Raw genomic sequence first — 16488 nt, forward strand, 5'->3', positions numbered from 1 at the left:
TATATTAGAAAATGAAAGCAAATGAATGATCTTTTCATCATAATCCTCCTAGCGTTATCCCGGCATTTGCCACGGCTCATGGGAGCCTGGGGTCCGCTTTGACAACTAATCCTAAGATTCGTAGGCACTAGTTTTACGAAAGCGACTGCCATCTGAACTTCTAAACCGAAGGGTAACTAGGCCTTATTGGAATTAGTTCGGTTTCCACACGATATTTTCCTTCACCGAAAAGCGACTGGCAAAATATTAAATTACATTTCGCACATAAGTTCCGAAAAACCAAAGAGGATCGAGTATTACGGAGTTATATATGTCTTTGGAAAAACTCATTGGTACGAGCCGGGGTTTGAATCCGCGACCTTTAGATCGAAAGTCGCACGCTCTTACCGCTAGGCCACCAGTGCTCTCAAAGAAACTTTTCATGTTAGTTGATTTTACAAATTTAATGTTAGTTAGATGGCGCTATGCTTTATAAGTATACATCTCTTCAATGTTACTGATTAAGAGGTGACGTTATCAAGTAAAAAGAACCGCCTAGTCGCTTACCATAATGAAAGTAAATTGCTCGTATTAGTATGGCAACATTGGCAACTTCTTAAGAGTTTCCTTCTGCGACAATGGGGTTACTTTTGTCTCATAACGCCACAGTTATAAAGTCAGCTGTTAAACTCTGGGCATTTTGAAATGTGCTATGCAGGATTGCAGGTGCTTATGAAATTCCTGTGAAAAGAGGGATATAGTCTACACAAATAAATAGTAATGCAATCGGTAAGTACAATACACGTTTACTAAATTTCAAACAAAGCACGGTACGTAACAATAGACGTTTTATTTTAGACGACATAGAAAACTGTTCTGCCCATTCTCTCCACCTATAGGTGAGTCACCAGTTTAATTTCAGCGACCAATACGCTTGAATTGTAACAATATCGTTGTATTCAGATATTTATGAGTTCCGTGGCCGCTTCGATATGACTGATGCGATATGACTGATGGTGACTGGACTTTTGGTGGTCGTTCGAAGATGCATGGTTCAGCAAGGTGGTCCGCTCGCCGTTGCGAACAAGATGTCTAGGGCGCTGCACAACGCTCGATAGTTCACCTGAAAATAGACCAACTTTATTTCTAGCAGACTGATACATGACTGGGTAAAATTGTGCTAACTTGCTTTAATATGCCGAGCAAGCAAAAAGTCTAAAACTCAATTCAAATTCACGAAAATTCCAGTAGTGGAATTGAGAGATTTGTAACAGCCTCGCTTCAAATCGTGCAAAATGCGAGAGGATTCCCGTTTCAGCTCTCTTTAAGTACAGATGTAGTGCAAAAGGGGTTTCCTTCGAATTTTTCCGGAAACTTTCGGATTTGTCATGCTAGTTCAATTAATGTCAGTACATTTTGTAGTGAGATTGACTGAAATAGTATGACACGTTCGTACGTTTCCGTAACAATACGAAGGCAAATCTTTTCGCACTACAGCTGTAAATAATGTGAAACGTTAAAACGGCGTTGTGGGCTCATCTCGTACCTCGTCGCCGCAGCCGCGCTGGTAGCCAAACGCCTTGTAGATTAGATCCAGTTCCCGTGCGGACACTAGTGAGAGTAGACCTCGTGCACAGAGCGCCCGATCTGCAGACACGCGCGGAATCGTGCCGCAACGCTCCTTGTCCATATCCTATTGAAAAAGTTCATTAGCGTGAAAGGTGGTTCGAAAAATATGGTTTTCTGTTATTGACTATAGATGTGATGTCTTCTGTTAATCCTTTTACCGACCTACCGATGCCGGGGGTTACATGCCAAAATCACACTTCATTCTACTCTTGTAAAATTACAGAAGACTTTAGAGCCAACCACACATAGATTAGTTAGATGAGATATGGGTTCGAGGAGTGGGGCTCGTTCAAGGCAGACTTATTTGACCTTCTCTTATACTATTTTAAGGTTACCAACTGTCAAAGAAGCCTTTCCGCGAAGACGGGTAATGAAGACGTAATGACGTACCTTAAACACCTCGAGAATATTGGACAGCTGGTCAGGGAACTTAGCCAGCTTGGTGAGGGCGAGGGACACTGTGTGTCTCTCTTCAAAGTTGAGATGGTTGAGCGGGGAGTCAATGGTCGGGACGTGGGGAATGGGCTCGAGGAGTGGCGCCCGCTCTAGGCTGCCCTGAGTGAGGCACTCGCCCACGGTGTCCGCGAAGCGCCGGTACTCTACGTAGCGACGACGGGCGGGCGCGCAGAACCTAAGTAATAAAAACACCATCTTTAAGAAACTATGCTTAGGTTTGCTCCTATAGCTGCATATGTCGTGGCCTAGTTTAAGAATTGCGGCAATAATTTCATTAAATAGACTTTTTAGAGGTATAACGCACCATTGAAACCGTCCTACATAGTTTTATCGAAGAAAAATACCTACATGGCGCAGCCGGTAGGATGCTATGCTATTATACAATATCGAGTGTTCAGTTCCATTAGTCACGCCCCTCAACTGAGATACTTTAGCAACACCATCTCGATCGACAGTTACCTTTTCCAGAAGTGAATTCATGTTATATCAAAGCAGAACGCTTTTGGACCTTTGCTATGACTCTACATAAAATTTAATACATCATGTCAAGACTTGATGGGTATGACCATAACCATGTGAGATTTATAAAAACTGACTGCTGCACTTAAAAGACTAAGAAATGCCATGGTTGATGTCTGCTAGCATAGGGTTTTGCATTCAATGTTACATGGGACTACAGAAAAGTACATGTTAGTACTCACACTTCCATAAGAGTATCCATCTCCAATGGAGTCAGGGCGAGACCCGCGGACGCCAGCCCGCGGTAGAAGTCGGCGCGCGGGATCACCAGCTCGTTATGCTTGTCATACTGCCGCAAGAAGTCTAAAGGCCGAATGCCTTCGCGCATCATCTGCGTATGAGAAGTATCCGATACGTTCTCTGTTTTTATGGGTTGGTTAAATAAATCACAAAATCGGAACACAATTCCCATTATTTAAGAAGATTTACCTAATTAGTAAGTTTTGTTGGTATGTAAGTCTTTGCTGGGCGCTAGTTCAGTCTTTTATATAAGGCATACTTTTAGAAAAAAGTTGCCGGAATTGCTTTTACTTTGTTCTGTGGCTTTTACATACCTTCCCCTTAATCTTGGCGAGTATCTGCACAATGTCCGTTTCCAGCGGGTTGACCTTCCTGCTCTTGGCTCCACGCGGCGCGATCGACGGCCCCGAGATGACCGCGCTCTCCACCGGCCGCTCCTCCAGGTCGTCCAGGAGCTTCACGTAGCTGAAGCCGCAGTCGTCCAGGTAGCGGAGTTCTAAAGCTCGGACCTGCTCGGGCGTGGGCAGCACGCCGAGCCGGGCGAGCACGCGGCGGAGCTGGCCGCGGGATACGTGACCGTTGTTGTGCCTGAGAACAGAAGATATAGGTTCCAATAAAATAAAGCAAAATAGATTAAGCTTGTTTGTAACAAAGGGAACGCTAAAAATCACTAACTCATCATGCTCTCCGAACGACGGCCTCAAGTCTATGCTCCTCTCCTTCACGGCGGCTCGCACTCGCAGCAACGCCGCTTGCGCCGCGTCCAGCTCGTCTTCTCCCAGCCCGCCTCGCTCGCTCGCTGACCCAATAGCTGGCAGAGCCGCTACAGCTTCCGCTACCGCGCCTGCGTGGACGTCCGGGTGCTTCTCGAGCTCCTTTATGGCGAATACTGTGCATGGAATTGACAATATTTTTTTTAATTAACAAAGACACTATGCAGATATAACAATTTACTTCAAAAACTTATTTATGGATTCGACACCTGAGGAGTGGCTACTTTGGATGGGTTGGGGCACACGTCACCCTGCTTCACTTTCTCGAGGTCAAATAGTACCTACCTACCTTGATCGCAGTCATCCTCAAACGTCCGCCAGCAGATGCGATTGTTGTCGTTGGGGTCCACGTAGTGACGAAGCACGCAGATGGCCTCCTGTGGCGACAGGATTGTGCCCAGCCCCATCGCGTCCATCGCGCGACGGAACTCTGCCGGCGCGATTTTACCACTGTTCAGCGGATCGAAGTCCTGCAAAAGTATCTATTTTTATGGGCCACTAACGCTACTTTACTTTGTTAAAATCTCATAGCTATCAAAAAAATGTTCTGTATCTCTTTTTCATCAAGATGTCTACTATCATACCACTGCTACATTTCTTTTCTAATAGGTATACGAAGTAAAACTGACTCTAATTAAAGAACTCAGAGACTCGTATCTTCCTCTGCAGCACGAACTCCTGGACCTGCAGCATCAGCTCGATGAGTTCCCTGGACGGCTTCGGCTGCTTCAGTACGGGATGGAAGCATTCTGAAGCCCCCGTTGGAGCGGTGGAGCGCCGGGCGTCGATTTCGGGCCGGGACAGCTTGGGGAACGTAGTGCCGATGACTACTTTGATAGGTACTACAGTATCCAAACATAACTGACTCTAAAGAACTCCGAGACTCGTATCTTCCTCTGCAGTACGAACTCCTGGACCCGCAGCATCAGCTCGATGAGTTCCCTGGACGGCTTCGGCTGCTTCAGGACGGGATGGAAGCATTCTGAAGCCCCCAGTGGAGCGGTGGAGCGCCGGGCGTCGATTTCGGGCCGGGACAGCTTGGGGAACGTAGTGCCGATGACTACTTTGATAGGTACTACAGTATCCAAACATAACTGACTCTAAAGAACTCCGAGACTCGTATCTTCCTCTGCAGTACGAACTCCTGGACCCGCAGCATCAGCTCGATGAGTTCCCTGGACGGCTTCGGCTGCTTCAGGACGGGATGGAAGCATTCTGAAGCCCCCAGTGGAGCGGTGGAGCGCCGGGCGTCGATTTCGGGCCGGGACAACTTGGGGAACGTAGTGCCGATGACTACTTTGATAGGTACTACAGTATCCAAACATAACTGACTCTAAAGAACTCCGAGACTCGTATCTTCCTCTGCAGTACGAACTCCTGGACCCGCAGCATCAGCTCGATGAGTTCTCTCGACGGCCTCGGCTGCTTCAGTACGGGATGGAAGCACTCGGAGGCACCAAGCGGAGCGGTGGAGCGCCCGGCGTCGATCTCGGGCCGGGAGAGCTTGGGGAGAGTTGTGTCGATGAGGGCTGCGGGGTTGTTGTACTCCTGTTGAAGTTAAACTTTGATTATTGTAAGCAAATATTAGGAATGTGAAGATCCGATGCCGCACAAAAGTGTTAAAGTACGTGACAAGCTGAATTGTGCACAATATGTTGTTGTGCAATGTGCATCACATCACAACCGCCCGAAAATATAGACTCGTGAATCAAAATTTAGTGTTCGTGGCGTCTTCAGTTTAACGTCCTGTTCTCAGGTTCGTAGTAGGTACAAAGCTTACCACGCCAAGTCCCCTGATGCCCTCCTTCTTCACCGCCTCCACGGCCTTGAGGAACTCGACGTAGTCCAGGGTATACGAGTCCTTGATGAACCGGCGCACCAGCAGGTTGAAGTCCTCCGTGGACACCAGCACGCCGATGTAGTTCAGGATGCGAGCGAAATGGGCGAACGTGATGCGTCCGTCGTTTTTTGCCACCTGAAATATTACAAATAGAAAGTATAAACTAGTCTCTATTTTTGGAGGAAATTTGATCCACCATCCTCTGACCAAAAATATGAAACCTCCTCCTCCTCCTCCGTCCTCTGACCAAAAATATACAGATGTGTATTTAAGAGAAGCTTTTACTTCGTATTTTTACGGAAACGTACGAACGTGTCATGCTATTTCAGTCAGTGTTAGCGTATTGACTTGACACTGTCTGAACTAGCGTGGCAAATACGAACATTTCCGGAAAAATACGAAGGAAAATCTTTTCGCACTACGTATACTGTAGTCCAGCAAAGCCAAAATTCGGTAGTCTCATAGTCAGCTCATAGTCTTGAAAGTTTGGGTTTCAAGGGAACGGGAACCACCCCGGGCTGCGATGGTGGCTAGCAAGCAGCAAAGACGCCTCATCTGTCACTGGTTGAGGCAATGGCATTCTGGCTCTGCCAGCGGAGGGCAGGCCAACGACAGACAGTCTGCTATATTGAAGTCAATTTGTGTACATTACCAGCTCATAGTCCTGGAAATAAGGTTTCAAAGGCAGTTCTCTCGCTGCGATTGTGGCCAGTAGGCAGCAGAGGCGCCTCATCTGCCACTGGTCGAGACGGTGGCATTCTGGCTCCGGCGGTGGGGGACAGGCCTCCAACAGACAGTCGGCTGAAATCTTGTCGCGCCCGCCCGCATCTGTAACATATCAAATCTTATTAAACGTTACTCCATAAAAAGCTAGAGAGTAAGCATGACATGATAACGTTATCAGGAAAAGTTTGTGAACCACCCCGAAAAAGAAAATCGTTCCCTCAAGTATGTAATTAAAGATCGAAAATGTTTACTTCTACCAGTAGGCTTTTTGATTTTAATTTAAAATTAACAAAGCCAAAGAAAACTCTTTAAGACTGGCGCTGATTCCTCGTTATGTGAAGTGGCAAGAAGCTTATGCCCTCGACGCGAGTGCCCTCGCCGCGGGGCAAATGTCACGAGCGACATGTGACGTCATTCAGGGCTTCGAGGGCATTCTATCACAGCACACACTAGACCTGCTATAATAAAGTTCATGGTATGTATGTATGTAACTGTGGGATACCCCCATTTGCCAGAATTTCACTTTGTAACTGTATAATAACGGGTAAGTACTAAGTTCTGGCAACTTGTTCACACAAGTTCCTCCGTTCTTGAAAACAGATTGCTGGTAATATAGCCAACCTCACCCTCGCTAAGTTTAACCTAGCTGCTTATGTATTATGTAAATATGTACCTACCTATCCCCATGAAAACGTATCGTGATCGAACCAAGTATATAGTTCATAAAATGTTCCCCATCGTTTGGATGCGGTACACTTAAACAACCTTAAAATGCAATAATGTATTGAGATGACAGCTGTTATTATAATAACAGAAGACAGTATTATTTCATTATAAATTGAAATAGATATCATACACGAAAGAAAAAACGACAAGGTCCACTGGTAGCCGTTAAGACCACCCGCCCGCCCAAGATTTCTAGAGGTGAAGACGTTAGCCGCGTAAGCTGAAGACCCGGGTTCGATTCCCGGCTCGGCCACCATTGGGCCTTGTCGTTTTTTCTTTCGTGTATGATATCTATTTCAATTTATAATTTATATACTTATAGTAGTGTGACTACTAAAAAAAAAAACAAATCAAAAAATATTCAACAAAATAATTTGATTTGTTTCCTAGTCGAGTAGTATTTCATGTTAGAAGTCACTAGCTGGCAATATGCGAACATGTGAACTGTAGGGGGTAGCACCTGCTTAAAAGCGTTGTTTTCGCTTCCGAATTAGGTCACGAAATGGCAAAGCTGCCAACACTCTCGATCTCTATATATAATTGAGATAGAGTTAACTCTATTTAGAAATAATTACTCAGACGGATGTCAGGAAACCAAACAGACGTGACAAGTTGACAGCAAATAAATTGCAAAACGTCGAAGCCACCGCGCCGCCTACGGTACCTACAGAGCCTACGAGTAAAGAGAACAGTCAACTGAAAGAGACTGGCTGTTTTACTTTAAAGATTTTCATTGAGTTCCGGATATCGAGTTATTTGAGATCATGTCCAACAGGGACTTTAATAGCTTTACAATTTCCTTCTTTTAATAATTAAGATTGTCCAAGAACTTGATTTATTTAAACATTAATATGTAGGTATTAAAAACAATTCAATTTATTTTCTGAAAATGTTATAATTACCTACTTACTGCAAGTGTGTTATGTGTATGAACACATGTTCAGTTGTTCACGTTTCTCAAGCATTCTCAAGCATGAGAGACTCAAAGTACTACGAAAGGTTTTCTGCTATATACGCATATGTACACCTCTAGCTATACTCAATACTCATACAATAGGTACACCGCTACGCTTCCAGTTTCCAGTACGCTTCGAAGATCAAAAGACGTAGGTATGTTGAATGTTGAATATTTATTAAGAAAAATACAAAATGCAGACAATTTAGACATGAGTTGTCACCAAAATGGTACTATTTCTCGAACTTATGTATTAAAATACGTATAGGAATGTTGAAGGCTCAGCAAGATAGATAGGAGGTACTATTAATATTAAATTTATTATTTAATACACGTGCCAGAGCAGCTCTCTACGCCGTCTGTAAGGGAAACCGTTATTTTATTAGCAATTAAAACAGCTATCTAGCAGACACGCCGGAATGGGAAGCGGTTATCGTCGCCCATGGACCTATGCCGAAAAACAAACGACAACAGAGGAGTCTATAAGTAGCAATACCTGATAGTCCTGGTATGTATGTATACTAGGTATAGGTACCTAATTATATCAATGAACTGTGCTTAAAACGTCCTCATAACTCGCTTCTTGCTCCGCAACCCGAAAATTAGGCCAAAGATTCTTCCACATTCAACACGCTTTACTAATAAAATGAACAGGCAAGTAAATACATACTTGGAGTTCAGTGAAGGTATGATTTACTTAGGCATTATTGGCAAATTAATTTTTATTAAGCAGAAACGTCTGCTAACGATTCTAAACATTTTTATATTAAAGGAAAAAATGGAAAAATTTACGCTTCCGGCGGGACTTGAACCCGCACCATCACCCCAGCAGACGTCACCCCAAGACGTGTGTACAAAAAGGAAAGGCATGGAAAGATTTGCGAGGTCCGGCGTGGCTTCCGTAGCTCAATTGGTAAGAGCATTGCACGGATTGCAAAAATGGTGCGGGTTCAAGTCCCGCCGGAAGCGTAAATTTTTACATTTTTTCCTTTAATATAAAAATTATTGGCAAAGTTCAGATATTAGGTGAGTGTAGACGGAACGTAATGTTCAGCTCGCGTGCTCATTGCCCTCATTGTTTTCCGGATATTTACTGTAACGACAAACTATTTACAGAAATATGTTTTGGATAACTAAACTGGGTTATTTTTTACTACATAATTGTAGAATTGTCGAAAATGAGCTTCTTTAGTTAGATATAAAATGGCACTGAAACTAAGTAGTTCATGTGCTCTGCCTACCCCTTTATGGGATACAGGCGTGATTATATGTATGTATGTATGTTAAATAGTTGCAGAACCAAACATTATTGGTGAAAAAAAGGCGCCACGGCTTCGGCAGCTTAGCCAATGGGTACGAGTACTACGGTTTTTACCTAAAATATGTGTGCCGTCCGCTCGTTGCGCCCGCGTCAGCTGTGGACGCCCAGCCCACGGTGTTTCTAATGCTGTGACTCACTTTGGCCATGAATACGACTAGTTGTCAAAGCTAGTGGCAGAAGACGCATCCGTCCAGCGCGTCGAAGTAGTGGACAACTTGGAAATCAGATTCCCTTTGGGAGCGTAGGTTCGTATCCTACCGACTGCGCCATGTAAATATGTATTGAGACAGAGGAGTAAATAACACACGTAAGCTGGTTCTAAGTGCTTTTTCACATTATCCGATCCGATATCGGATGTCAGACCGATATCCCATTCATTACAATCTTGGATTTTTTCTATTGAAATCCTTCCGACATCCGATATCGGATCGGATAATTTGAAAACGGACTAAGACTGAATTATAAAAATATATATGACAAAATCTTGGCATCTTAGAAACCGACTAAAGCACCAACGCGAACTAGGGACTGTGAAGGAATTGTCTAACCTTGATATAGCCACAGTAACTAATCATCAAGGATAATAGGTGGTAGTACGACGGTCTAAGTATCTTGCACGCGGAAGTAGTCAGCAAATTGTGAGATATCCGAATGTTACAAACCATTACAGCACTAACTCAAATTTGGGAATGTGAAGAAATTACCTAGCCCTGCCATTACCACAGTGACTCACCTTCTCCATGGATAAGCTGGCACAGCTGGTGGTACAAGACTCGTCCGTCTTGGGCACGAAAGTAGTCGGCAAGTTGCGAGATCTCGGCATCAGACAGGCCGACCACGGAGCGAAGCGGTCCAGCTAGCACCGACACGAACTTCGACTCTGAAAACATATATTATGAAGTTTTATGTAAGTATCTACTTTATGTAGCAACTTTGGAGGGCGATAGGGACGATCTAAGGATATGGAAATGTCTTGAGCTCCTGCTAAAAGCCCAATCTTGAAAAACTTTGCTTGCGCACTTAATTAACCAAGGGAGTAAGGGACTATTTCTGAAAATGGATTTTGTCTCGGATTGACACTGAAGGAGGCAAAAGAATTATAATTTGCTTGTTGTGTGACATTTTGTGAGAAGAGACTAGTACTTAACGTTTGAGAGTTCTTGCAATGTATCCAGATCACTTTGCAACCTAAATGATCGCGCACCGTGCGGTTTCAGAGGAATTTCCTCCCGCGGACGCTCCGGCTGTGGAATGAGCTCCCTGCCGTGGTACATATTTCCGATGAACTACAGTATGGGGTACTTCAAAAAAGGAGTGGACTTCTTCAAAGTATCTAATGAGTCGGCAACGCGCATGTGACACCCCTTGAATTGCAGGCGTCCATAGGTTACGGTGTCCGCTTTCCATCAGACGGACCGTGTACCTGTTTGCCACCGACGTGGTATATAAAAAAATCTAATAGAGTAGAAGTAGGAAGCAGTAGGTATAGATTTTACCAGAGATGAGCGAGTTGCCCTCAGGGTCGAGCGGGCGGTACCAGTCCCACAGGTTGAGGCCGACGCGGAAGGCGGCGGCGCGGATCTTGTTGCATGTCTTCCAGACATCGGCGAGCCGCAATATCTGGAACAGACATTACATTACTTTTTACTGTCAATTTCATTCCCCGGTCTAAAACGTAAAAAGTCTAGGTAATCCAGGTATAAGCAGGTTAGGTTCGTAGGTGTCATCAAATGGCCGAAGTCCAAACTGTAGAGAATATATTGTATCGTTATTTTTTTGATCTACATCCATATGATCCATATCATATAAGTATTTATAAAAACTGATAACAGAGTAAAGAGATTATAAAAACAAAACAAATTATTCACATCTTCGCATTCATTAATTGAAGTTGGGAATGGCTGATGCTCCGTTATCAAAACCCAACAGTTTCGCTGTAGGTTTAAATTTGTGACGTGTGCCTCGTAATGCACATGCTGGTGGCTCGAATTACAGCAGTGCATATCCTTGTTCTAAGCCAACCGAGTATCGTACTTAACTGTAGAGAATATGAGCACTAGCAATACACTGATATTGCACCTTTTTATTGTGAAGTTATAAATCGGTATGTCAGACATTGACTTAAATGAGGAGGCACACTGACATTTTATCCCACATTGAGTAATTATTAACATAATTACTAAAAGTTATCCCACCAGGCGGCGCCTGTGCAGGTGTCTAGCCATGTCACTGTCAAGATATTTGATTTGATTTGATTTGATTTGATTCATATGTGAGAGAGAGAAAACAAATATCATCTTCTCTCTCTCACGTATGAAATTCTTCATCTGTGCAATGGAAGGACGGGACGGCGCCATCTGTCATAACTTTTGAGTGTGCCTCCTCATTAAATGCAATAATTGATACCTTTAGCCAGAGACTTCGGTAGAAAGAGGTTATATTCATTTATTACATTTTAACTCGAAATTATGAAAAAAAAAATCATATTTTATTGTACAAGAAAAGAAAATAAACACCGTGGGCCTGAATAACCCGAAAGATTTTAACCACATGCATTTTTGATGTAAAAACAAAAAATATTCTATGACTTTTTTTTTGTGTTTTTTTACTCTTTTTGAATGTATTTTCACATAAAAAAGTAAATGTTAATTTTTTTGAAATGTTTTACTTGTCACATAATCTACTTAAAACTACTAGGAATCACATTACACAGTGTAACAACATTAAATTTTAAAATGCAAACATGGAAAAAGCTTGCCCACTACGAGGATCGAACCCGGTACCTCCATATTCCTAGTCCATGTCCCAGACCGCTAGACTACGGAGAGAGATTACTGACCGGACCAAATTATTGAACCGTATCGGAGTGCATTTACCTACACCGAAAGATACGCCTTATATACATGACTATAAGGTCCATTTCAAAGATACTTTTAACATAATAGTTTGTAGCTTGACGTCATAAAATTGTCATTCGCACCAAAGTTTCGCTGCCTGCAAATGAGAAAAGAGTCGTTGTATCTCTGACGTTGACATCTCTGACGTAGAAACCGGTTAATTTCGTTCAACAGAAACAGATCTGCTGAAGAACAGTTCTCTCATATTAACCGGTTAAAAACCGGTAACCGAAAACAAGAACACTATTTTTTCGGTTTGACGTCTAGAGCCAAAACCGGTTTGGTTGAAAATACCGGTATCCGATCCCTGTGAGCACTGTCGATATCGCTTTAAAGTTAAGACAAAACGGAAAAAATATTGTGAATATTTAGCGTTCATGCATCAGTTGCTACTAACCAATTTCATTCGAGTAAAATTACTGGATTCCAATTTAACAATCTGTTAATGTTAAGGAAGGTTGTTTTGATACGACCATGACGATAGTCTTGGTAACTATGCTGCGCGTGTGACGCTCGCACACGGCTTAAATTCAGCAAGGATCGAAGTATATCAAAACCACAACAATATTTGAAGTTAGAATCTGTTCAATTTTTTTTTTAATTGCATGCTGATGTTGCTCAGTTTGTGTCTACATAACTCGATAATTCGAAAAGGTCTTTTTTGACAAAACTGGTTAAATTAGTAAAATGAGGTGATATACAAACCAAAATACACAGCTTAATAACCTCATCAATATACCTCAGATTTCGCTATACAAAGTCTCACTCAAATTTCTTTATGAGCTAACTTTGAGCCCCGACCTTTAAGGAGGTCATATCGGGGTTACGAGGGCACATATCGGACGAGTCGACCATCACTTTAACGTTGAACGACCACTTCATCAGTCTCTGATGCATAGTAAAGTTTGTCTCAAGTCTCATTTTACAAAAGTACTTCATGTAAACTTGCCTTGAAGAATATTTACAGGGTAATATATTTTAACAGGTCTTATTCGAGGGGTCACTACTCGTATTTAGTAAGTTAAGTTAGCTAACCAATCTAACCATGCACTTACAGGTAACATAAATTCGTATTAACTTTGGTATCCTAAGGTACATCAGTCGCCATCAGATAACATAGAGGAGAGGCTGAAGTGCTCATAAACATATTAACGTACTATCAACAGTCGCCCATCAGATGGCCGCGGGAGTATAGAGGAGATAGATGCCACGTCTTCTTCTAACTGTATTAATGACATAAGGACGGGTAGTCTATCTCGCGGCGACATACTACCATCAACTGCAAAAGCGCATGGAGAAATTATGACTGCATTCGTTGATATATTCGCCATGCAAACAATCTATCGAATTGACAAAGTATGCGTGTGTCATAGAAATATTACTTAATGAATCTAAGGCGTGTGTGACGCTTCTGTCTCTATCGGCAGCTCGATATGTGTGACGGCGACTGTACAACACCTTTAAATATCGTACGTCTCAAGATCTATAAAGGTTTTTTTTCTTAGGATTTATAGACAAAATACATTGAAAGCTTCTGGTATCATAAGAGGAAGCGAAAGCCAGTAAAATAAAGCTTTTTCATACACGTTCAAAGACTGTATGAGTACCTAAGTAGGTATCAAAGACGGTTCTATACCGAGCACTCTGCCATGTTATCAAACATATTTTATTTATTCATGAAACCCTTTTATTCAATAACTAAGGCAGCAGGATGTGGAGTACCTGCGTTTAATGAAAACAAGGAAAATGTTGATACATTTTCCTTGTTTGATATGGTGTTGATATGGTGATCCATATCAGAAAGAGAGCACTTATAACATAAGAATAGGATTTAAAGTTGTGAGAATAATGCTTTGTTTAGAAAAAAAGCTACATTTAAGTATATGGAAATAAAACAGTTACCGTGTCATGCATCCTGATTCCCTCGGCTTCAGTTTCCTCGAAATAATGAAAATAATCTAATTATTGTTGGTGACACTCAATTTATAGGCATGGGGGGGAAATTTGGTATTATGCTGCGAATTTTCGGTAAATAAACATTATTCAAACATGAGAATTTGTGAGACGTTCATTGCCTTTGACAACGTCAAGGTGATTTTATTGAAAAAGGAACCTGATTGTTGTGACGAACAAGTTTTCATGTAATTGTATTAAATCTATGATTACACTTTTAGAACCATGAAATTACGACCATGTCACATTTGATGTCAAAGAAATGTGACAATAACTTCAATAATTATTTTACGGAAACTTGGTAAACAGTATTTTGTATTTTTTAATGTTTATAAATATGTAGAAGCTTTATGTTTTCGTTAAAAGAAGCCTTCGAATTCTCATTGTTTACTTTATACTATACATATAAATATGGAAGAATGATTTGACACAAAAATACTCCTAATATCTCTGCATGCTTTTACTTATCGGCTTACGAAACCTGAAAGAGGGACCTAGGCAAGTAGACAAGTACCGGCCAAGGACAGCAAAGGTTTCCCTCACGGTCATAGTAATAATTACACGTACACGTTAATGATTGCCATCAATATGAGTATAAATATAGTACATACTACGAACGGGGACACTAACCATCAACCCATAAATATGAAAAGCCCAGTCCACTATTATTCTAACGGCTACCTACAACGTATAATAACGTAATCTATTATTTCATTCATGGAAAATATGGGTTTGACTATTATTGAACTGATATTATGTACTAAAAAAATTAAGTTAAATTTTATTAATTATATAAATGACTATTGTTAGCCCATAAGGTGTACAAATGTTCAATTATCTGTCCATAAAGGAATAACGTGTTCCCCAGAGCAGGCATCAGACTCCAAGGCGGCCATTACGACCGCTAATCAATCAATTTGTCAATGAGAGACTTTGCCAGCACCACTGGATCCAGTCCGACCAATGCTGACTCTTCGCATGACATTCAATCCCATGTCCAACGCTCCACACTCACCGCGCATCCAACGATGGGCTGTTAGGAAGCGGGAAGGTTGGTAATATTTGAAAAGAGGTAATGTACGGGATGGGAAGTGTAGAAAGCGTGTTTTATGTGTAGTGGTGCGGTTAGAAGGAGGCGCTCGGCATGCGCGGCGGTGCGCCGGGAGCCAATGACGTCAAGCGGATCGATCCGCGCGGCGCTCTGCGCAGTCCGCCATTAGGCCCGCTGTCACCTGTGCACGTGCACCATGAGCCTTACGTAAGCCTGCTCATGCCCAACCTGCCCAGGGCTCATGTGCGGGCTAAGCTTTAGGACTAGAAACAGCCCTTCGCAGAAAACCTCCCTCCGATGGGGCGACAGCTGCGCGCCGTGCACGCCGGTAGCTTAGTGAACATTCGTTAAACGCGCACGGTGATAGTGTTATTTAGACGATTATATTTTGGATTCGTGTTTATATCCTAATATGGAAGTGGAGTGTTAGTGAGGGAGGCTGCGACGATCTCACGGGACTTTACTGACCAGTAAGTTGCATTATTAAAGTACTCATCGAGACTCGAACGCGATTACATAGCTTGTTAAGGTCCAGGTAGAGATACCTATTTATGAAATTACTATAGTAGAGTTCGCTAATGTTTCCGAATTACCAGTAAAATATACAGGCAAAATAAAAGTCGCTCTAAGAGGAGTGTTTATTTTGTCATCAAGGCTTTAGAAAGCATTACAAAGAACTGAAATAATTTAAACCTTGGAAAATATCAAGTAAGAAATAATTACGTATAAAACTCTTATTGTACAGTGTTTATAAGACAGAATTTTTTTCTCATCACCCAAAAACACCAACATTTATCAAAAAGAAACCTAACCCTGGTCACATTTGTCACCAGACGGTTAACCAACATCCAAGATGATCAACATAGCGGGCGTGATCTCCATCATCTTGTTCTACGTGTTAATTCTGGCCGTGGGCATCTGGGCAGGCCGCAAGAAACCACCAGGCAATGACTCGGAAGAAGAGGTTATGCTGGCTGGCCGGTCCATCGGGCTGTTCGTCGGCATATTTACTATGACTGGTGAGTTATATTTATTTCTGGTCTTGGACATCTGGGCAGGCCAGGAGAAACCGCCAGGCAATGACTCGAAGGAAGAGGTTATGCTGGCTGGCCGGTCCATCGGGCTGTTCGTCGGCATATTTACTATGACTGGTAAGTTCTACTTATGTTTCTTTCTGGCCGCGGGCATCTGGGCAGGCCAGGAGAAACCGCCAGGCAATGACTCGAAGGAAGAGGTTATGCTGGCTGGCCGGTCCATCGGGCTGTTCGTCGGCATATTTACTATGACTGGTAAGTTCTACTTATGTTTCTTTCTGGCCGCGGGCATCTGGGCAGGCCGCGAGAAACCGCCAGGCAATGTCGTGGAAGAAGAGGTTATGTTCGCTGGTCGGTCCATCAGACTGTTTGTTTGGATCTGACTTATG

At 42.7% G+C, this 16488-nt stretch overlaps 2 protein-coding genes across 3 annotated transcripts in view; one reads left to right on the forward strand and one right to left on the reverse strand.

Annotated features, from left to right (window-relative positions):
• Window positions 1–764: 764 nt before the first annotated feature.
• Window positions 765–14126, reverse strand: LOC125240920. The gene is made up of 13 exons (XM_048149115.1): window positions 13964–14126; window positions 10661–10784; window positions 9898–10044; window positions 6089–6264; window positions 5377–5571; window positions 4929–5144; window positions 3886–4066; window positions 3499–3712; window positions 3138–3411; window positions 2766–2914; window positions 1999–2239; window positions 1526–1672; window positions 765–1102 (listed from the first exon to the last, which is right to left on the reverse strand). Exons 1-13 carry the CDS (start codon window positions 13973–13975, stop codon window positions 1034–1036), a joined length of 2145 nt encoding a protein of 714 aa, XP_048005072.1. The 5' UTR covers window positions 13976–14126; the 3' UTR covers window positions 765–1033.
• A 1108-nt stretch (window positions 14127–15234) lies between these two features.
• Window positions 15235–16488, forward strand: part of LOC125236164 (high-affinity choline transporter 1) — an 88090-nt gene continuing 86836 nt past the window's right edge. For both annotated transcript variants that reach the window (XM_048142888.1, XM_048142879.1), the window contains exons 1-2: window positions 15235–15535; window positions 15899–16084. In XM_048142888.1, coding sequence (XP_047998845.1) covers window positions 15919–16084 — 166 coding nt within the window. In that variant the 5' untranslated portion in view covers window positions 15235–15535; window positions 15899–15918. The remainder of the gene's footprint in view (window positions 15536–15898; window positions 16085–16488) is intronic.

This window comes from Leguminivora glycinivorella, chromosome 2 (assembly GCF_023078275.1).
Source record: "Leguminivora glycinivorella isolate SPB_JAAS2020 chromosome 2, LegGlyc_1.1, whole genome shotgun sequence".
Taxonomy (NCBI): domain Eukaryota; kingdom Metazoa; phylum Arthropoda; class Insecta; order Lepidoptera; family Tortricidae; genus Leguminivora; species Leguminivora glycinivorella.

Excerpts from the sequence above, each read along its gene's own strand:
- LOC125240920 (XM_048149115.1), bottom strand. Across the intron at positions 6,265-9,897 it reads CCAGCTTATCCATGGAGAAG|ATGCGGGCGGGCGCGACAAG; the intron begins GTGAGTCACTGT and ends GATATGTTACAG. Across the intron at positions 1,103-1,525 it reads AGCGCGGCTGCGGCGACGAG|GTGAACTATCGAGCGTTGTG; the intron begins GTACGAGATGAG and ends GTCTATTTTCAG.